The 22,991-nt window shown below is 50.3% G+C and overlaps 1 protein-coding gene across 1 annotated transcript; it reads right to left on the minus strand.

The window, feature by feature from the left end:
- Nucleotides 1–688: 688 nt before the first annotated feature.
- Nucleotides 689–2,495, minus strand: LOC123180219 (serine/arginine repetitive matrix protein 1). Its single transcript, XM_044592202.1, has one exon. The coding sequence runs from the start codon at nucleotides 2,411–2,413 to the stop codon at nucleotides 1,076–1,078; it is 1,338 nt and encodes a 445-aa protein (XP_044448137.1). The 5' UTR covers nucleotides 2,414–2,495; the 3' UTR covers nucleotides 689–1,075.
- Nucleotides 2,496–22,991: the final 20,496 nt, after the last annotated feature.

Here is a 22,991-nt window from a genome sequence, read left to right on the forward strand (position 1 = left end):
GAAAACTCGATCGCCATGAGCAGCACTTGTCTTGTAGATCTCGAGATGACAGCCACGAGACTTGCCGCCTCTCGTGCCGCCACATTGGAGCACACTAGTACGATACAGAATAATCTAAAACAAAAGGTGAACTATTTATGCCATCTCATACATACACACCCACTGATCTGCAGTGTCTGCAGGTCAACTAGTGCGCCCTCCCACGCACGTGTGCACGACGCACGGTCGGTCGCTCCGCTGCACTATGAGTGTTTAGTCGGTTCTCACGCCATGTTTCCAAGTCAAACCTCATCAATTCCTCTGATCCAGCTAATTTTTTTCCCCGCCGATCCTTTTTTTCTTTTCCTATACCGTGGTTGGTTCAGAGCACTGGCTTCTCGTGTAAATGTAGTGTAACGTAAGGTGGCTTGGATTGGATCAGAAGCGTCGCGGTCACGGATTCTTTCGCCCTGCAACTACGAGGAGCTCGCTGTAGCTCTCACGAGAACGAGATGGCTGCTGCAAACAGGGGCGCGAGAGTGATCGCTGCCCGGAATCTCCTTCGCACAGGGACCTGTTATTTCTGCAGCCCAAACATGGGCACGGTTACTCCTAGCTAGTACTAGTAGTACATCTGCTGCCGGAGTGGGTGGGGTAAAAAGTTGGGAGGCACAGTTGAGTGAAGCAGGTGTGCAAGTTGTGTTTAATGTTTTCCAAGGACAAAGCTCATTCATGGCACTGTTAAATCTACAACGTACTTAACAGTATACTTTCTGTATACTGGTACATGTACTATGCCAGATTATTGGGTATAGTACTGGTACTGGCACAGTCGCACTAGAGATGGTTGGATTAACAGACGCATCGTGGCTACACCAGTGGTAGATAAACAAGCAGTAGTGGCAGTGCTAGTGGCAGCAGGAGAAGATTTACAGCGTGACTAGGTACGTAAATCTTTTTACAGGGCATGGATGGACGGAGAAATGAGAATGGGGGAATTACAGCTTTACCGTGCTAGATTTAATCGACAGCGACAGCAACAAAAGGAAAATACTACTAGTATACGGGAGACAGCTAGGGGTCCCCACCTACTCACTCAGTGACCGGTCAAAGCCACCGGAGCGGCGGCCGCCGGCGACATCTGCGGCGCGTGCCTCCGCCGGCCGCTGCTCCCGCCGTTGGCCCAGAAGCAGCCGGACGGCGCCCCCTCGGCCCCCGCACCGGCCGCCATCTTCGCCGCCGCGGTCGTCGCCGGCTCTGACTTGCACCTCTGCAGCACCAGCGGCCGCGCCGACGAGCACCTCATCTCTTCCGCTTCGTCGTCGTCGGCTTCGTGCTTTTGTTCGAGCATCTTTTCCTCGTCTTCCTGCGTGGATACTGCCATTTCTTGCCGCTTCTCGTCGTTGCCTTCCACCGCCACCATGTCCGGCTTGCGGGGAGATGGCGACGCCCGTGGTGACTGCAACATGTCCGGCTTGCGACGGGAGGGAGACGCCCAAGGTGACAGCATGTCCGGCTTGCGTGGAGACGGAGACGCCCAAGGTGATAGCATGTCCGGCTTGCGTGGAGACGGAGACGCCCAAGGTGATAGCATCTCCGGCTTGCGCGGGGAGGGCGACGCCCGTGGTGGTGTCGCGGCGATCGACTCCACCGCGTAATCGGCCGCTTCCTGGACCGGCGACGGCGCGGCGCCGGCGGCGAACCTGGAGGTGAGCGGGGACGAGCGGTTCTGCGGCGCGGAGCGGCAGCGCATGAGGAGCAGAGCGTTCTTGGGCGGCGTGGTGGTCCCTGACGACACGAGCTCCGCCGCCTCCCCCTCCTCGCACCCTTCCTCCTCCGTGCCACCGCTGTCGGTCCCCGGCTCGTCCGCCTTCTCGTCTCTCTCCACCGAGCCGAAGGCCCCCACCGACTTGTCGTCCTCCTCCCCCTCCTCCTCGGCGCGGTCGCTGGCCGGATCCGGCGGCTTGGGCGCGGCGGCGACGGCCACGTCCCTGCTGCTGAACACCCACGGCGACCGGCGGGTCCGCTCCGCCTCCGGCGCAGGCCCCTTGCGCCGGCGCGTCCGGTCGAAGTCGAACAGCCCGCCGCAGAGGAACGCCTTCTTGAGGCACCGGCAGTAGCCCCTGGCCTTCTCCTCCTTGGCCGGCGGTAGCGGCGGCGCCGGGGGCCCCTTCTTGTTGCCCTTCTTCCCCTTGCGCATCCGCACCTGGCCAATGCAGGTGACCTTGGGCGACGAGGGCTCCCCGTCCGCCGCCGCCGCCGCGCGGCTCCGGCCCCGGGACACGAACATGGGCGACGTGGCCGGCGCGCGGCGCGACCGCGCCCCGCGCCGGCTCTTGCTGAGCAGCAGCCGCGCCAGCCCCGGCGGCGCCGGCAGCTGCTGCTGCTGCGGCGGCTTCTCCGCGCGCCCCGGGCTCGCCGCCGGCTGCTTCATCCCGCCGCACGGAGAGGTAGCTAGCGAGCGGAGGATGGGACTAGCAGCTAGCGTCCAGTGGCTTGCCGCTCTCGGCTCCCCTGTTGTCGGTTTTGTTGGTGTGCCGAAGCGGTGGAGCAGTTACAGATGGGCCATTGGTTAGCGGTGGCGCGGGCCATTAGTCCACCCACCAACTATGATTAGTATAGTACCAATGCAAATATTACAGATTAGGGAGGGTCTCTGGTTAACCCGGTTCTCCATGTCTTAGGATTCTCTGGCCCTGTGACCGTGAATGTGCCTTACGTGCCAAGATTCCGGCACACACATTTTCATTTCTTTTCCTGTGCAAATGTCTCCATTGAGTAGCAGTGGAGTTTGTTGCAAGGCACCAAAGTGGCAAACAAGTCGAAACTACATTTACATGTGAATGCAACAAGCCAACAATGACATACAGTACTATTTTTTCCCGGAGGAAATTACTCCCTCTGTCTCATAATGTATGAGTCAAAAACGCCTTACATCATCGGACGGATGGAGTATTTGCTTAATAACAACACAGTCTCGTCGTAGTACTCCTATATATTTTTCAATATTTTTTAGGGGCATATATGTTTGAAATGAAAACCTGCAGTGTTTTCTCAAAAATAAAAACCAGCAGCGGTACATGATCTAGGGTGATGTGGGCATTTATTACAGTTTCGTGGGCTTGTCCCCCGGCGTGATGTGGGGCCCACCGTCGACCCGCCTCCGACCTCTCCTCTCTTCCCCTCTCCTCTCCTGTCGTGGAGGGACGAAGGAAGGAAGGGTCAGGTTGGAGGAAGAGTGCGGTGCACCCTGCCCTGCTGCGGCCGCGCACTGTGAACATGAGTTGTCCGTACCCCCGCAGCGGTGACAGGTGAGGCGCTGGACGTGATCTGATCGATCGAGCACTGAATCTCTTGCCCCTCTCTGCTTCGCCATCCTGCCTGCGACTGCGGGCTCGCCGCCGTCCCATCTCTTTTTCTCTCTCTGCTCTGCTGCTCTGCTTTCCTTGATTTCGTCGTCCAACAAAGCTTCTTTCGTCGCACATCAATCGTTTCGTCCATTCACTCACCCGTCGCCCTCTGCGCCTCTCCGAGGCCGTGGCTGCTGCTGCCGCTCATGATGATGAGGGCAAATCGAACGACGGGTGCTACTATGCACCCCGTAGATCTCTCAGCCAGACGCCGGGTACGCCTTGGTAGTGCCCATGTTGAGCGTCGTAGATCGTGTGTATATGCGGCGATTTCTACTCGTGATCGTCATGCGGAGACTGTAGAGTTTCCGGTTCTAAATCCTAGCCACCGCCGCTTCTACACCTGCGCCGCCTTCGGGGCGGTCGGCCTCCATGACCGCCACCAGGCGCCGCGTCGCCCGTACCTGGGGTTCGTTCGCCGGTCGTCTTGACCGGCTGTCCTAAAGAGTCTTTTTCCCGAACTCTTGCTTCGGCTTTTTCTCTCTCCCGCCAGTTATCTTGATCGACTTTTTTTTTCCTGTTTTTCCGATCTAAGATCGGTTTGCGTCTCCCGCCGCCGCCATCGACCACGGCGTTCTTCGCACGGGTACCTCGACCACGGCTACACCATCCTACGCTCTCGTCTACATCGACATCGACATCGACACAAAGGGTTATCATCCGCTTGAGCAACTCGTCGGCTTCCTCTACAGTCAACGCGTCCGCGACGCGACACCGTCCACGACGCTCCCGCTAGGACTGCGTGGGGATGTCAGTCCGCCAGCTGCTATTCTCTCCAATCTGACCGTCTGCGTCGCTCTTGTTGTTCACAACGCTACCGCTACGACTGCGGGGGGATGTTAGAGATATATTTGGGTTACATATGTTTGGTAGTCTAGAATTTGTAATCCGTCTCCTACCTTATCTTTAGGAGAGTCGTCTTGCTCCCCAAGCCTTTGTACTCAATATATACTCGCCCTCGAGGCTCAATAATATCATTCATCATATTCCGCCAATCCTTCTCTCCCTTCCAACAAAGACATTATCTTTTTTTTTTAGGAATCATGCGGAGACATTATCTTCAATCATATTCCGGTGGTGTGGATGTTTTGAAGGAAATGCAGCATGCGTTGTGTTCAGATGTATACCCGCCGTTTTGTCAATGCTTGAGCAGAGGAAAGGCTTTGCTCAAGCATGTCAACCGTATCGACAACCAAAGCTCCAGCGTATGAGCCGGCCCGTGGAGTTTTGGGGTCCGCGGAGCGACTAGATCCCTCTTCTTCCTTTTCCCCTCGATTTGACGGAGGCATCGAGTGTGTAAAATAATGGAGGCAGTGCACGAGCGGTGAACCAGCCATGGCAGCTTTTCACCTCCCTCCACTCCACCTCCACCTCTCTCTCTGGGTTTCTCTCTCTTGGCTGTTATACAATTAATCGTGGTGGGTCTCTGGTAACCTTTTTGGTTTACGCAGGACGGAACGTGTCCGTGCGTGCGTGTCTGCGCTGCGGGAGATCAGAGATGCCGCTGATTGTTTAATCATGCGCTGTCAGGGTGAGCGTGCCTGCCTGCCTGCGCCGTGCGTGAGCTCTCTCTCTCTGAGGTGTTGCCATGTGGATGGGGATGGAGCTCCTCCTCCTCCTCCTCCCGTGGGGATCTGGTGTGTGGTGTGGTGTGTGTATGTGTGCGCGCACACGCACGTGGACTTGCGTTGAATAATGCACAAGTTGGCATGCAAGGCTATGACTTCCTTGGCAAGCAACTTTGACTCTTGGAGGAGAGTTTGAAGAATCTCCATTTGGATTTGGGTTTTGGAGATTCATAGTGTGTTCCACAAGATGAGGAGGATGTTTGGAACAAAGAGAGCGCCTAGATTCAGACAACCGATAATCCTACACATATGTGGCTAGTGACTAACCTTAGGTGTGGCAATTTGAGCCTCCAACCAAACAGCCCCGTAGGCTTACGTAAAAACTTTCGTAACTTTTCATCAAATAATTCTCTCCCCCATGAATTTAAGTGGGGTGGGGGCCCTCCTTGACCCAATTATAACTCGCCATCTGGCTAATTGCATAAAAATTACGTTAGCGCTACGTAAGTGTAACATTACTCTTCAGACAACTATTTTGTTGTAACATTACAAGTAATCATCCAGAGCCATTGGATTAAGACAACCGATAATCCTACACCTACGTAGGCTTACATAAAATGGGGTTGGGCCCTCCTTCCCACTAACCCAATGTCGTGGTGGGCGCACGGCAGATGCCAAGGGATGGCTAAAGAGAGGAGGAGACTCGAGGGCACCGGTGGGCTCCAGATGCGAGGTCGGCATGAGCGAGCGAGGGACGCAAGACATACCCAGGTTCGGGGCTCTCCGGAGAGATAACACCCCTAGTCCTGCTGAGTGTGGTTTATATGTAACAGTACAGAGTTGCTCATAGAGTTGTATGGAGGAAGAAGGCAGGCAGGCCAAGGCTTAGGCTGCTCCCTCTCCTGGTGTGTGTGGCTAATCTAGTCGATCTTGTGTCCGCGTGTGTGTGAGTTGAGAGTTGCCCGTATGCATGAGGGCTCCTGGGGGGTTTTACAGGTCAACCCTCCAGGGATACAATGGTAATGTTACAAGGCCGTGGGGCCGGGTTGTCATTGTCCGGGAAGCCGGTGCTGGGACCCGCCGGGTTCTCCAGGCGCGGGCCCCGTGCGCCAGGGGCATTGTTAGCCGTCTTGTCGATCGTCACGGAGTGGCCGGGTCGAGTCCGCTACAGTGGCGCCCCGTCAGGTCGCCGCTTGCTGGTGTCAGCAGTGACGTCGGGTGCTCTGTAGCCATGCCAGCCCTGGTCAGCAGGGTAGGTGGGACACTGTTGCCACGCCTCGGCTGGCTAGAGGAGTTGGTGGGGCAATGTTGCCCTGCTCACCCTTGGATCGAGACTCGTCCCATCATACGGCTGGGATGGGACGGGAGCTGACCCGTGGCCAGATTGAGGAACACGCCAAGGGGGAGCTGGCTTGTTGGAGAAGTCTTGGTCGTTCTGAGTTCGGCCGTCTCGCGTCTGCCGTTGGGGCCGGGTTGAGGAGTCTGGCCGGGTTGAGCAACCCGGCCAAGTGCGAGCCGGATTGAGGGGCGTTGCTGGCCCCGACGTTTTTGAAAAGGATCCGGGTTCCGCTGCCTACCCGGGGTTCCTCCCGTCGATAGTAGTTCCCGAAGCTGTGAAGGTCCGCCGTCTTCAAGTGGGAGGGCCTTCGCAGTTTACCCCCTGAGGAGGCGAAGTTTGCGACCGCCAGGTCCGACAACACCCACTGTGTGCCGGCTTCCAGAAGCCGGATCGCGGCATCCCGGTGTGGGCGGGAAACCGAGGAGTCCGTCGAATCTTGAGGCAATCTTTTGGGCTCCGCGCGGATGCCATGTCGCGCTCGGGAGCCGAAGGGGCCTGACAGGACACGCACGCGACGGGATAGGGCGATGGGCTGGGGCCCGCCACTGCGCGCCCTCGGCCCACGCGCGTGGATTTATTGCGGCGTCCTCGAGTCGGTTGCCATTCTCGAGGCAGTTATTGCGTGCGTACGTGCGCACTTATTGCGGGGAAGTGGGAGGGGCGAGCGCAAACGATCCCACTTCCCCACGTTTCGAACGGTGGCTTATAAATTGGGAGGAGGGGGGCCGCGGAAATCATTCTCGCTCGCGCTCCGCTGTCTCTTCCTCCTCCCTCTGCTTCTTGCGACCGCCGCGTGCTGCGACACCCGCCGCTTCGAGCAGAGCTTCACCGCCACTCTTCTCTTTTCTTTCTTCGCTTCGCCTTGCCGTTGGCACTCCCTTCGGGCTCGTGGATGGGCTCTTCCGTCACCACGGAAGACATCGCGTACCTCCGCGGCACCAGGCGCTCGCGGAGGGAGACAGAGGTCGCCGCGCGCCCGCCGGGGGATGAGCAGGAGCCGCGGCCGGAGGGGACGGAGCGCGTGGTCTTCTACTCGCACTTCAAGCAGAGGTTTGGCCTTCCCGCGAGCCACTTCTTCCGCACCTTCCTGGAGTTCTTCGGGCTTCAGCCCCATAATCTCGGTGCGAACGCCATCTTGCAGCTCTCCGGCTTCGTCACCCTGTGCGAGGGGTACCTGGGGGTCGAGCCCTAAATCGACCTCTGGGTGTGCTTCTTCGCCTTGAAGCAGCAGGGACCGAAAGCCGGGGAGATGTCCACCTGCGGGGCCGCTGTCATCTACAAGCGGACGAGCGAGGGATGCCCCAAGATGCCGCTGGAGGATTCTGCCAAGAAGTGGCAGAACTCCTTCTTCTACGTCCGCAACCTCGGCGCGGACCGCATCAACTTGCCGCCCTTCGTCGACGCGATGCTGCAGGCGAAGCATAACTGGAGCTACTTTCCCCGGAATCCGTCGCAGGAGGTGCTCAACTTGTGCCAGCGCGTGACGGAGATGAAGGAGTGGGAGGGGCTCACCGGCACCGACCTCATCGCTGCCTTCATCATACGCCGGGTGCTGCCGCTACAGCAGCGCACCCATATCATATGTATGATGACCGGGCTCCAGGACCCCAACCGGATGTCGAACTTGCGCCTGGGAGCGGACCAGGTCGCCCGCTGATACGTCTCCAACGTATCTATAATTTTTGATTGTTCCATGCTATTATATTATCTGTTTTGGATGTTTATGGGCTTTATTTACACTTTTATATTATTTTTGGGCCTAACCTATTAACCCAGAGCCCAGTGCCAGTTCCTGTTTTTCCCCTCGTTTCAGTGTTTCGAAGAAAAGGAATATCAAACGCAGTCCAAACGGAATGAAACCTTCGGGAGAGTTATTTTTTAAACGGAAGCACCAGGAGACTTGGAGTGTACGTCAGGGAAGCAACGAGGTGGCCACGAGGCAGGGAGGCGTGCCTGCCCCCCTGGGCGCGCCCCCACCCTCGTGGGCCCCTCGTGGCTCCCTTGACCGACTTCTTTCGCTATATATGTCCATATACCCTAAAAACATCGGAAAACATAATAGATCGGGAGTTCCGCCACCGGAAGCCTCTGTAGCCACCAAAAACCAATCGAGACCCTGTTCCGGCACCCTGCCGAAGGGGGGATCCCTCACCGGTGGCCATCTTCATCATCCTGGCGCTCTCCATGACGAGGAGGGAGTAGTTCACCCTCGGGGCTAGCTATGTGTTTGATCTCTCTCTCTCTCTCGTGTCCTTGATATGGCACGATCTTGATGTACCGCGAGCTTTGCTATTATAGTTGGATCTTATGATGTTTCTCCCCCTCTACTCTCTTGTAATGGATTGAGTTTTCCCTTTGAAGTTATCTTATCGGATTGAGTCTTTAAGGATTTGAGAACACTTGATGTATGTCTTGCCGTGCTTATCTGTGGTGACAATGGGATATCACGTGATCTACTTGATGTATGTTTTGGTGATCAACTTGCGGGTTCCGCCCATGAACCTATGCATAGGGGTTGGCACACGTTTTCGTCTTGACTCTCCGGTAGAAACTTTGGGGCACTCTTTGAAGTACTTTGTGTTGGTTTGAATAGATGAATCTGAGATTGTGTGATGCATATCGTATAATCATGCCCACGAATACTTGAGGTGACATTGGAGTATCTAGGTGACATTAGGGTTTTGGTTGATTTGCGTCTTAAGGTGTTATTCTAGTACGAACTCTATGATAGATCGAACGGAAAGAATAGCTTCGTGTTATTTTACTACGGACTCTTGAATAGATCGATCAGAAAGGATAACTTTGAGGTGGTTTCGTACCCTACAATAATCTCTTCGTTTGTTCTCCGCTATTAGTGACTTTGGAGTGAATCTTTGTTTCATGTTGAGGGATAGTTATATGATCCAATTATGTTATTATTGTTGAGAGAACTTGCACTAGTGAAAGTATGAACCCTAGGCCTTGTTTCCTAGCATTGCAATACCGTTTGTGCTCACTTTTATCATTAGTTACCTTGCTATTTCTATATTTTCAGATTACAAAAACCTATATCTACCATCCATATTGCACTTGTATCACCATCTCTTCGCCGAACTAGTGCACCTATACAATTTACCATTGTATTGGGTGTGTTGGGGACACAAGAGACTCTTTGTTATTTGGTTGCAGGGTTGGTTGAGAGAGACCATCTTCATCCTACGCCTCCCACGGATTGATAAACCTTAGGTCATCCACTTGAGGGAAATTTGCTACTGTCCTACAAACCTCTGCACTTGGAGGCCCAACAACGTCTACAAGAAGAAGGTTGTGTAGTAGACATCAAGCTCTTTTCTGGCGCCGTTGCCGGGGAGGGTGAGTGCTTGAAGGTATATCTTTAGATCTTGCAATCGAATCTTTTAGTTTCTTGTTTTATCACTAGTTTAGTTTATAAAAGAAAACTACAAAAAAAATGGAACTAAGGGTGCCTCATATGCTTCATCTTTTCAATATATTTCGTGAAAATGATGGGAAGGAAAATTGTGCTCAAGTACTAGAAGAATAATTACATAGAATGCTTGGCATAAAATATGTGAATGATGAGCATGATTGCAATGTTGTTAGTATGAATTCTTTGAATACCCCTGATGCTAATGACACGCAAAGCCACAAGCTTGGGGATGCTATGTTTGATGAAGATGATATGTTTAGTCCCCCAAGTTTTGTTGAGCAAATTTATTATGATGATAGGGTGCCTCCTATTTATGATGATTATATTTATGAAAGTGGATATGGAGAGGTCATGGCTTTATTTAGTGATGAATCCACTATTTCGGAAGAGGTTCCAATTGATTATGAGAATAAAGTTGCTATCTATGATGATTATTGTGATGACATGTATGTTATAAATAATAATTATAACCATGAAACTTGTCATCATGATTTTAGTTTTCAATTGGATTATGCCTCACATGATAGTTATTTTGTTGAGTTTGCTCCCACTACTATTGATGAGAAGAATTTTGCTTATGTGGAGAGTAGTAAATTTTCTATGCTTGTAGATCATGAAAAGAATGCTTTATGTGATGGTTATATTGTTGAATTCATTCATGATGCTACTGAAAATTATTATGAGGGAGGAATATATGCTTGCAGGAGTTGCAATAATATCAAGTTTCCTCTTTATGAGTTGAAAATCTTGAAGTTATGCTTGTTTTGCCTTCCTATGCTAGTTGATTATTGTTCCCATAAGTTGTTTGCTCACAAAATCCCTATGCATAGGAAGTGAGTTAGACTTAAACGTGCTAGTCATATTCTTCATGATGCTCTCTTTATGTTTCAGTTCTTACCTTTTATGTGAGCATCATTGAAATCATCATGCCTAGCTAGGGGCGTTAAACGTTAGCGCTTGTTGGGAGGCAGCCCAATTTTATTTTTGTTCCTTGTTTTTTGTTCCTGTTTAGTAATAAATAAATCATCTAGCCTCTGGTTAGATGTGGTTTTATGTTTTAATTAGCGTTTGTGCCAAGTAAGACCTATAGGATCTTCTTGGATGATAATTATTTGATCTTGCTGAAAAACACAGAAACTTTCTGATCACGAAAACAATTGTTAAAAATCACCAGAAAGTGATAAAATACTGATTACAATTGCAGTAGATTAATAATCAAATTATCCAGGTCGTACTATTTTGGCAGATTTTTATGAGTTCCATAAGTTTGCGTTTGATACAGATTACTACAGACTGTTCTGTTTTTGACAGATTCTGTTTTCTATGTGTTGTTCGCTTATTTTGATGAATATATGAGTAGTATCGGAGGGTATGAACCATAGATAAGTTGGAATATAGTATATATTACACCAATATGAATTTATAATGAGTTCACAACAGTACCTAAGTGGTGATTTATTTTCTTATACTAATGGAGCTTACGAGTTTTCTGTTAAGTTTTGTGTTGTGAAGTTTCCAAGTTTCGGGTAAGGATTCGATGGACTATGGAATAAGGAGTGGAAAGAGCCTAAGCTTGGGGATTCCCAAGGCACCCCAAGGTAATATTCAAGGACAACCAAGAGCCTAAGCTTGGGGATGCCCCGGAAGGCATCCCCTCTTTCGTCTTCGTTCATCGGTAACTTTACTTGGAGCTATATTTTTATTCACCACATGATATGTGTTTTGCTTGGAGCGTCATTTTATTTTATTTTGTTAGTATTTGCTTTCTGTTATTTATAACAATGTTTTGCATCTCTATTTTCAATAAAAATGTCAAGGATAGCCTTTACCATGCTTATTTTGCAAGTATACATTTTGCTGTTTCAAAACAGAAAGTTTACCGTTGTTGCAAAAATTCCCTAGAAAATTCATAATGTGATAAAATGTTGAAACCTTTTGCATAATAAGCTCTGATAAATTTATACAGTGGGAATTTTCTTTCATAATTTTTGGAGTTAGGGAAGTATGATGAATCTTGCATTCTTTACAGACTGTACTGTTTTGGCAGATTGCTGTTAGGTTTGCATTGTTTGCATATGTTTGCTTGTTTAATGATTCTATTTGAGGATAGGAGTATTGAATATGCAGAGACATTTAGTATGCAATGTTGAATAATAATTTTTGTTATTTTCTACAGTAGAGAATGATAAGGTTTTTGCATTGGTTTATACTAACTTATCTCACGAGTTCTTGTTGAGTTTGGTGTGGATGAAGCTTTCGAGATTTAGGAAACCGTGATATAAAAGGAATTAAGGAGACACAAAAGCTCAAGCTTGGGGATGCCCAAGGCATCCCAAGATAATATTTCAAGAAGTCTCAAGCGTCTAAGCTTGGGGATGCCCCGGTTGGCATCCCACCTTTCTTCTCCGACAATTATCGGTTAGTACCGGTTGATCCTAAGTTTTTGATTATTCACATGATGTTTGCTATTCTTAGATGTCATTTTATTTTGTTTTGCTTGCTGTTTGAATAAAGTATCAAGATCTGAAATTATTAAATGGGAGAGTCTTCACATAGCTAAATAATTATTTAACTACTCATTGATCTTCACTTATATCTTTTGGAGTAGTTTGTCATTTGCTCTAGTGCTTCACTTATATCTTTTAGAGCACGATGGTAGTTTTATTTTGAAGAAATAGATGAACTCTCATGCTTCACTTATATTATTTTGAGAGTCTTTAGAACAGCATGGTAATTTGCTTTGGTTATGAATTTAGTCCTAATATGATGGGCATCCAAAAGGGATATAATAAAAACTTTCATATAAAGTGCATTGAATACTATGAGAAGTTTGATTCCTTATGATTGTTTTGAGATATGAAGATGGTGATATTAGAGTCATGCTAGTTGAGTAGTTGTGAATTTGAGAGATACTTGTGTTAAAGTTTGTGATTCCCGTAGCATGCACGTATGGTGAACCGTTATGTGATGAAGTCGGAGCATGATTTATTTATTGATTGTCTTCCTTATGAGTGGCGGTCGGGGACGAGCGATGGTCTTTTCCTACCAATCTATCCCCCTAGGAGCATGCGTGTAGTACTTCGTTTCGATAACTAATAGATTTTTGCAATAAGTATGTGAGTTCTTTATGACTAATATTGAGTCCATGGATTATACGCACTCTCATCCTTCCACCATTGCTAGCCTCTCTAATACCGCACACCTTTCGCCGGTATCATACACCCACCATATACCTTCCTCAAAACAGCCACCATACCTACCTATCATGGCATTTCCATAGCCATTTCGAGATATATTGCCATGCAACTTACCACCGTTCATAATTCTTTCATACATGTCACTCATGAGTCATTGCACATCCCGGTACACCGCCGGAGGCATTCATATAGAGTCATATCTTGTTCTAAGTATTGAGTTGTAATTTTTGAGTTGTAAGTAAATAAAAGTGTGATGGTCATCATTATTAGAGCATTGTCCCAGTGAGGAAAGGATGATGGAGACTATGATTCCCCCACAAGTCGGGATGAGACTCCGGACAAAAAAATAAAAAAAGAGGCCATAAAAAAGAGAAAAGGCCCAAATAAAAATAAATGAGAGAAAAAGAGAGAAGGGACAATGCTACTATCCTTTTACCACACTTGTGCTTCAAAGTAGCACCATGATCTTCATGATAGAGAGTCTCTTGTTTTGTCACTTTCATATACTAGTGGGAATTTTTCATTATAGAACTTGGCTTGTATATTCCAACGATGGGCTTCCTCAAATGCCCTAGGTCTTCATGAGCAAGCAAGTTGGATGCACACCCACTTAGTTTCTTTTGTTGAGCTTTCTTACATTTATAGCTCTAGTGCATCTGTTGCATGGCAATCCCTACTCACTCACATTGATATCTATTGATGGGCATCTCCATAGCCCATTGATACGCCTAGTTGATGTGAGACTATCTTCTCCTTTTTGTCTTCTCCACAACCACCATTCTATTCCACCTATAGTGCTATGTCCATGGCTCACGCTCATGTATTGCGTGAAGATTGAAAAAGTTTGAGAACATCAGAAGAATGAAACAATTGCTTGGCTTGTCATCGGGGTTGTGCATGATTTAAATATTTCGTGTGGTGAAGATAGAGCATAGCCAGACTATATGATTTTGTAGGGATAACTTTCTTTGGCCATGTTATTTTGAGAAGACATAATTGCTTTGTTAGTATGCTTGAAGTATTATTATTTTCATGTCAATATTAAACTTTTGTCTTGAATCTTATGGATCTGAATATTCTTGCCACAATAAAGAGAATTACATGGATAAATATGTTAGGTAGCATTCCACATCAAAAATTCTGTTTTTATCATTTACCTACTCGAGGACGAGCAGGAATTAAGCTTGGGGATGCTGATACGTCTCCAACGTATCTATAATTTTTTATTGTTCCATGCTATTATATTATCTGTTTTGGATGTTTATGGGCTTTATTTTACACTTTTATATTATTTTTGGGACTAACCTATTAACCCAGAGCCCAGTGCCAGTTCTGTTTTTCCCTTGTTTCAGTGTTTCGAAGAAAAGGAATATCAAACGAAGTCCAAACGGAATGAAACCTTTGGGAGAGTTATTTTTGGAACGGAAGCAATCCAGGAGACTTGGAGTGTACGTCAAGGAAGCAACGAGGTGGCCACGAGGCAGGGAGGTGCGCCTGCCCCCTGGGCGCGACCCCACCCTCGTGGGCCCCTCGTGGCTCCCCTGACCGACTTCTTTCGCCTATATATGTCCATATACCCTAAAAACATCGGAAAACCGAATAGATCGGGAGTTCTACCGCCGGAAGCCTCTGTAGCCACCAAAAATAAATCGGGACCCTGTTCCGGCACCATGCCGGAGGGGGGATCCCTCACCTGTGGCCATCTTCATCATCCCGACGCTCTCCATGACGAGGAGGGAGTAGTTCACCCTTGGGGCTGAGGGTATGTACCAGTAGCTATGTGTTTGATCTCTCTCTCTCTCTCGTGTCCTTGATATGGCACGATCTTGATGTACCGCGAGCTTTGCTATTATAGTTGGATCTTATGATGTTTCTCCCCCTCTACTCTCTTGTAATGGATTGAGTTTTTCCTTTGAAGTTATCTTATCGGATTGAGTCTTTAAGGATTTGAGAACACTTGATGTATGTCTTGCCGTGCTTATCTGTGGTGACAATGGGATATCACGTGATCTACTTGATGTATGTTTTGGTGATCAACTTGCGGGTTCCGCCCATGAACCTATGCGTAGGGGTTGGCACACGTTTTCGTCTTGACTCTCCGGTAGAAACTTTGGGGCACTCTTTGAAGTACTTTGTGTTGGTTTGAATAGATGAATCTGAGATTGTGTGATGCATATCGTATAATCATGCCCACGGATACTTGAGGTGAGATTGGAGTATCTAGGTGACATTAGGGTTTTGGTTGATTTGCGTCTTAAGGTGTTATTCTAGTACTAACTCTATGATAGATCGAACGGAAAGAATAGCTTCGTGTTATTTTACTACAGACTCTTGAATAGATCGATCAGAAAGGATAACTTTGAGGTGGTTTCGTACCCTACAATAATCTCTTCGTTTGTTCTCCGCTATTAGTGACTTTGGAGTGACTCTTTGTTGCATGTTGAGGGATAGTTATATGATCCAATTATGTTATTATTGTTGAGAGAACTTGCACTAGTGAAAGTATGAACCCTAGGCCTTGTTTCCTAGCATTGCAATACCGTTTGTGCTCACTTTTATCATTAGTTACCTTGCTATTTCTATATTTTCAGATTACAAAAACCTATATCTACCATCCATATTGCACTTGTATCACCATCTCTTCGCCGAACTAGTGCACCTATACAATTTACCATTGTATTGGGTGTGTTGGGGACACAAGGGACTCTTTGTTATTTGGTTGCAGGGTTGGTTGAGAGAGACCATCTTCATCCTACGCCTCCCACGGATTGATAAACCTTAGGTCATCCACTTGAGGGAAATTTGCTACTGTCCTACAAACCTCTGCACTTGGAGCCTCCTAGCTCCCTCTACCTATAAATATGTGGGCATCCCGATATACATCTGCAGTCCAAACCCTAAAATTCTCCACCGCGCGCCGCCGGACAAAATTGCCACCGACGGACACGTCAGACTTCACCGCCGCCGCCACGTGTTGCGCCTCCACTCGCCGTCGCCGCCGGCCCGCCCGAGCCCGCGGGGAGCCCCCCCGGCCCGCGAGCCCGGCCGCGCCCCGCGCCGTCTACGCCGCCCCGCGCTCGCCAGCGTCCGCCGCCTCCTCGCCGCGCCGTCGTCGCGCCGCCGCCGCCGGCCTGCTGTGCCCCGCCGCCGCGGTCGCGTCGCCCCCGCCGCCGGCGACCTCGCCGCCCCCGCCGCCGGTGACCGCCGCCCTCCGGTCTCCCTCTCCTCCGCCGGCGCCGCCATCCCTCTCCCTCCTTCCTCTCCGGCCGGTGAGCACCCGAGCGTCGTCGAGCTCGAGCTTTCCCTCGGATCCGATCGAAATCATTGTACAGTTGACTTTCCTCGACCCCCCCCCCCCCCCCCCCCCGAAATTCCCGTCTTAATTTTTTCTCAGCATCTTGCCCTGTTCGTGATGCCATAACTCCGTGCATGTAGCTTCGATTCGCGCGTATAATATGTCAAATTGTTCGCCTCGTGATGCTCTTCATTTTGTTCAATTGCATCATGTTTATTAGAGGTCATCTTGATGCCCAAATCTCTGTTGGAAGAGGGCTAGTTGCTGTTATTCTCTGGTTCTTATCAGAACTTGGAGATTTGTCATTTTTGTATTATTTAATCTGTGCATCTTTTGGGCATGAGCTCTACATGTGTTTTGAAGTATGCCATGCCATCTTTCCATTTGTGTAGTCCATGTATTTTTGTGATCTCTGTGGTGACTAGCACAAGCATGCAAAGTAGTCCCCGTAATATTTCTGATTTCAGGGACTTGGTGATTTCTCCAAGTCCTTGTCTGCTGTAATTTTGTTGCCATGTAAACTTGATGCTACAGAGAGATCCGTGCATATTTTGGAGATATTCAGTAAGGATGTTTTGTAGCTATAGTTGTAATTGATCCTTCCTGCAATTTTTTGCAATTATGGAGTGCCATAGCATGACTCAATCTTGCTCTACTTTTGCTATAAAATATTTCTGGTAGATTCTTAACATGATATGCAATTTTGCCAAGCTTATTGTAGTTGATCCATACATGCTATGCAATTGTTCTTGCCATGGTTAGCTTCATAAACATGCCATCTTGCTGCAGGTATGCTTGGCTTGTCATGCATTGCTCTGTAGTGAGTGCATCAAGCTCACAAAGAGGCCTACATATTATTATTTCTGCCATGCTCTGTTTTCTGCTAAGTCTGAAACCTGATAATGAAACTTGCTATGTTTACATGCTTGCCATCATATCTTCTGGTCCTTTTTGGCTTATGGTCAGTAAAAGACTTTTGTCATATGCATTTAGTAGAACACTTCCATACCTTGTTTTGCTATGTGAAGTTCCTGTAGCATGTTGATTTCGTGCTCTGAACATTGCTACCTGATGTAGTTTACTGCCATGTCCAGTTTTTCACCAAGTCTGTGAACCTGTAATCTTTTGCACTTTTGCCATGCTTGTTTGAGCTTGATATGTTGTGAACTAGCCGTAGCTCAGTGTTCATCTTTTGTCAAGCATCTCCTGTAGATTACTGCCATGTGCTTTGTTGCTATGTTGGGATGCTGTAGCATTGTTACTTGTTGCATTTTAAGTGCTATCTTGCTGTTTATCGCAGATTAGTGTCATTCCTGTTTTGCTTGCCATTTGCAAACCGTGCATTCGATTCCGGTGATCTTTATATCGATTTCGACCGAAATCATCTCATCTTTCCAGTGGCATGCTTGGTTTGCCAAGTTACTGCCATGTTCATCATTTTCCTTCCGGAGCACGCATATGCATCGCATATCATATCTTGCATATCATACATGTTTTGCATCATGTTGCTTGTGCATTTCTCATGGTTGATTGTGGTTCCGTTTGCTTGTGTTCTTGTCTTGGGTAGAGCCGGGAGACGAGTTCGTGAACGAGGAACCTGTCGAGTATGCTTACGAGGATCAAGCTTTCGATAACTCTGAGAACCTTGCAGGCAAGATGACCACCCCTCGAAATCACTTCTATCTTTGCTTTGCTAGTTGTTCGCTCTATTGCCATGCTCCGCTACCTATCACTTGCTATATCATGTCTCCCATTTTAGCCATGTCAGCCCCTAACCATCTTTTCCTAGCAAACCATTGTTTGGCTAAGTTACCGCTTTTGCTCAGCCCCTCTTATAGCGTTGCTAGTTGCAGGTGAAGTTGAAGTTTGTTCCATGTTGGAACATGGATATGTTGGAATGCCACAATATCTCTTATTTAATTAATGCATCCATATATATTTGGTAAAGGGTGGAAGGCTCGGCCTTATGCCTGGTGTTTTGTTCCACTCTTGCCGCCCTAGTTACTGTTATACCGGGATTATGTTCCTTGAGTTTGCGTTCCTTACGCGGTCGGGTGATTTATGGGACCCCCTTGACAGTTCGCCTTGAATAAAACTCCTCCAGCAAGGCCCAACCTTGGTTTTACCATTTGCCGCCTAAGCCTTTTCCCCCGGGTTTTCGCGAGCCCGAGGGTCATCTTATTTTAAACCCCCCGGGCCAGTGCTCCTTCGAGTGTTGGTCCGAACCGAGCAGACTGCGGGGCCCCCTCTTGGAAACTCGAGGTCTGGTTTTACTCGTAGGATGTCTCATCCGGTGTGCCCTGAGAACGAGATATGTGCAGCTCCTATCGGGATTTGTCGGCACATTCGGGCGGCTTTGCTGGTCTTGTTTTACCATTGTCGAGATGTCTTGTAAACCGGGATTCCGAGACTGATCGGGTCTTTCCGGGAGAAGGTTTATCCTTCGTTGACCGTGAGAGCTTATGATGGGCTAAGTTGGGACACCCCTGTAGGGTATTATCTTTCGAAAGCCGTGCCCGCGGTTATGAGGCAGATGGGAATTTGTTAATGTCCGGTTGTAGATAACTTGTCACTTGACCCAATTAAAATACATCAACTGCGTGTGTAGCCGTGATGGTCTCTTCTTGGCGGAGTCCGGGAAGTGAACACGGTCTGTGTTATGTATGACGTAAGTAGGTGTTCAGGATCACTTGGTCATTGCTAGATGACGTCCGTTCCATTGCTTCTCTTCTCGCTCTCATTTGCGCAAGTTAGCCACCATATATGCTTTTGCCGCTGCAGCTCCACCTCTTTGCACCATCCTTTCCTTTAAGCTTAAATAGTCTTGATCTCGCGGGTGTGAGATTGCTGAGTCCTCGTGACTCACAGATTCTACCAAAACAGTTGCAGGTGCCGACGATGCCAGTGCAGATGATGGCGTCGATCTCAAGTGGGAGTTCGACGAGGAACGTGGTCGTTACTATGTGTCTTTTCCTGATGATTAGTAGTGGAGCCCAGTTGGGACGATCGGGGATCTAGCATTTGGGGTTGTCTTATTTTCATCTGGATTTTGGCCGTAGTCGGTCTATATGTTTGTATTTTTGGATGATGTATGAATAATATTCATGTATTGTGTGAAGTGGCGATTGTAAGCCAACTCTTTATCCCATTCTTGTTCATTATATGGGATTGTGTGAAGATGACCCTTCTTGCGACAAAACCACTATGCGGTTATGCCTCTAAGTCGTGCCTCGACACGTGGGAGATATAGCCGCATCGTGGGCGTTACACGACGATCGAATCTTGGGCAAGTAACATACTGATGACAAAGGGAACAACGTATGTTGTTATGCGGTTTGACCGATAAAGATCTTCGTAGAATATGTAGGAGCCAATATGAGCATCCAGATTCCGCTATTGGTTATTGACCGGAGATGTGTCTCGGTCATGTCTACATAGTTCTCGAACCCGTAGGGTCCGCACGCTTAACGTTCGGTGACGATCGGTATTATGAGTTTATGTGTTTTGATGTACCGAAGGTTGTTTAGAGTCCCAGATGAGATCACGGACATGACGAGGAGTCTCGAAATGGTCGAGACATAAAGATCGATATATTGGAAGGCTATATTCAAACATCGGAAAGGTTCCGAGTGGTTCGGGCATTTTTTCGGAGGGATAATTGATATTATGCCCCTAGTTGGGTCACACTCGATAGGTTTACCCCTATACTCGTTCCTGTCCAAACCACTTTGCCTCTCTTGTGTTTTTGCCCTTCCGTCCAGTCAAAGGCGTTTGACCGTCAGAGCGACATTTTTCTAGACCATTTTGCCCCTCCTTCCAACTTCAGTTAAGAATCAAAGAAAAAAACAATGTGACGCTTACATGTGGGACCCAACTAAATGCAAAAGAAAAAAACATACACTCTCTCTCTCCCTCCCGAAACACCTCACTTTCTCCATATTGATGTCGCCGCACCCGTGCCGCCAGCATCACATGACCTGCCGTCGGTGCCCCCCACTCCACCTCCCTCTCCCACCCCAGACAGCGCCCAGTTCTGCCAACCGGCGCGCTGAGGGACTGCATGGCGGGGCAGCCGACCTCTCGCTAGCCGGCGCCTCCGATGAGCACACGCTGGACCTCGAGGCCGCGGTGTTCGTCCGTGATGGATGTGGTAGAGGCAGCACCACTGCAAGGCGTGCAGGAGGTCTCAATCCGACGCGTCGCTGGAGGTAGTTGGCGGCGAGGTTTGGTTGGACTGCCCGAGATTCGACGCAGATGGCCAGAACCACCGGGACAAGGTGGGTCCAGGGACGGGCGCGCGGGGATCCTTGGGCAAGGGGCAGCGGCGCGATGCGGGGGAGGCCAGGATCGGCACGGGGCATGGGGGCGCGGCGGAGACGGCAGATTTGGCCGCGGGAGGCTCGGGCTGGACCGGATCTGGCCGGGATGGAGGTTGGGGAGGCACTGGCGACTGACGACGGGCAGATGGGCAGCAGCTGCTTGTCCTGCAGCTCGAGGTCGGGGAGGCACCGGCGTGGGTGACCGGCTGTGGGGTGAGCGGGGGAGCCATGCCGGGGCTAGGGGAGGAAGAAGACAGGAAGGGGGAGGTCGGGGAGGCACCGGGGTGGGTGACCGGCTATGGGGTGAGCGGGGGAGCCATGCCGGGGCTAGGGGAGGAAGAAGACAGGAAGGGGGATGGGGGCATGGGTCTCACAGGGAAGAGAAAGGGAATGTTTTTTCTCTTTCATTTAATTGGGTCCCACATGTAAGTGTAACATTGTTTTTTCTTTGATTTTTAACTGGAGTTGTAAGGAGGGGCAAAATTGTCCAGAAAAATGTCTCTCTAACAGTCAAACACCTTTGACCAGACGAAATTGAGACGGAAGGGCAAAAACACAAGAGAATCAAAGTGGTTTGGGCAGGAACGAGTATATTCGAAAAGTAGGGGTAAACCTGTCGAGTGTGACCCAACTAAGGGCATAATATCAATTATCCCTTTTCTAGAGTACCGGGAGGTTACCCGAACCCCCCGGGAGAAGTTATGGGCCTTATGGGCCATAAGAAGGAAGCACACCAGCCCACAAGGGGCTGGTGCGCCCCCCTTGGGCAGGAGGCCGAATTGGAATAGGTTTGGGGGGCGGCGGCCCCCCTTTCCTTCTCTCCTACTCCTCCTTCCCTTCCTCTCCTGCTCCAACTAGGGAAGGGGGGGGGGGAATCCTACTCCCGGTGGGAGTAGGACTCCCCTAGGGCGCGCCATAGAGAGGGCCGGCCCCTCCCCCTCCTCCACTCCTTTATATATGGGGGAGGGTGGCACCCCATAGACACACAAGTTGATCAGTTGATCTTTTAGCCGTGTGCGGTGCCCCCCTCCACCATAATCCACCTTGGTCATATCGTAGCGGTGCTTAGGCGAAGCCCTGCGTCGGTAGCATCATCATCACCGTCATCGCACCGTCGTGCTGACGGAACTCTCCCTCGAAGCTCTGCTGGATCGTGAGTTCGTGGGACGTCACCGAGCTGAACGTGTGCTGAACTCGGAGGTGCCGTGTGTTTAGTACTTGGATCGGTCGGATCGTGAAGACGTACGACTACATCAACCGTGTTGTCATAACGCTCCCGCTTACGGTCTACGAGGGTACGTGGACGACACTCTCCCCTCTCGTTGCTATGCATCACCATGATCTTGCGTGTGCGTAGGAATTTTTTTCAAATTACTACGTTCCCCAAGACATCCGGCACCCATATGACCGGGCGCCGACGCAGGTGGTGCGGGTCGGCTCGGAGGAGCGCGTGGCCCACGGAGAGGAGGCGGACGCTGACGCCGGCGCAGGGCGCCAGGCGGGTAAGTTTCGATGTTTTACATTTCTTGAGTTGCCGGTCACAAGGCGGCGCGGGGATTTTTGACGCGAGTTGTTGGTGCAGTGGCGCCGAGTGGAGGAAGCGGCGACGCGGTTGGGGCCGGGTCGTCTCGGGAGACGGAGGCGGCATGTCGGTCGCACGGGAAGGACAACGTGGCGCCCCGAGGCCCGGCCGCGAAGCGCGCAGTGGACCCGGCGGCTGGGGCGAAACCACCCGCCAAGAGGAGGTGACGCGCTCCGCAGTCGATGCCGGCGAGACCCGCCGTCTCGGTGGTGCCTGGGTGAGTTCTCTTTCTGCTGGGTTCGAGTTGCCGAGCGGCTTCCTTTGGTTCTTGCTTGTTTACTCCGTCAGGCTTCAGGTCGCCGATCTCATTGGCTCTGGTGGCGGCGGATGCCGCGTCCAGCGGGGGCGCCGTGTTCCGGAAGACCCAGACCAGTGCTATCGACCGGGATGAGGTGGTGGCCGATTCGGACCTCGGCCTGGACCCGACCGACACCGAGGGCCTGGCCTGGCGGGACCGGAACAGGGCGGAGGAGGAGCTGGAGGCGGTGTCGGCCCAGGCTTGGGTCAGCGCCGCAGCGGTGTGGGTGCGGGCCGGCGCGGAGCCGGCGTGGCCCGAGATGCCGGCAGGGATGGAGCCGGCCGCGACGGTCTTCATGCCGTCATCGGAGGGAGAGCGCGGCTAGGGCAGCCGTGCGGACATGGTGGACCTCGACCGGGAGGTCGTGGTGGTTGAGGACGACACCCCGCCGCGGCCGACGCAGTCGAGCGGGCGGGGGTCGAGGAAGGCGGCGGTGACGCCGTCTTGGAGGAGGAGACGTGGGCGACGCCGGAGGAGGCGCCTCGGGTGCCGACGGGTGGGCGCCGCAGGCGAGTCTGGCCGCCGTGCCGGAGAGAACACTGGAGAGGGCGCTAGAGAGGGCGTCGGGCGTGGAGGA

This window comes from Triticum aestivum, chromosome 1D (assembly GCF_018294505.1).
Source record: "Triticum aestivum cultivar Chinese Spring chromosome 1D, IWGSC CS RefSeq v2.1, whole genome shotgun sequence".
Lineage (NCBI taxonomy): Eukaryota > Viridiplantae > Streptophyta > Magnoliopsida > Poales > Poaceae > Triticum > Triticum aestivum.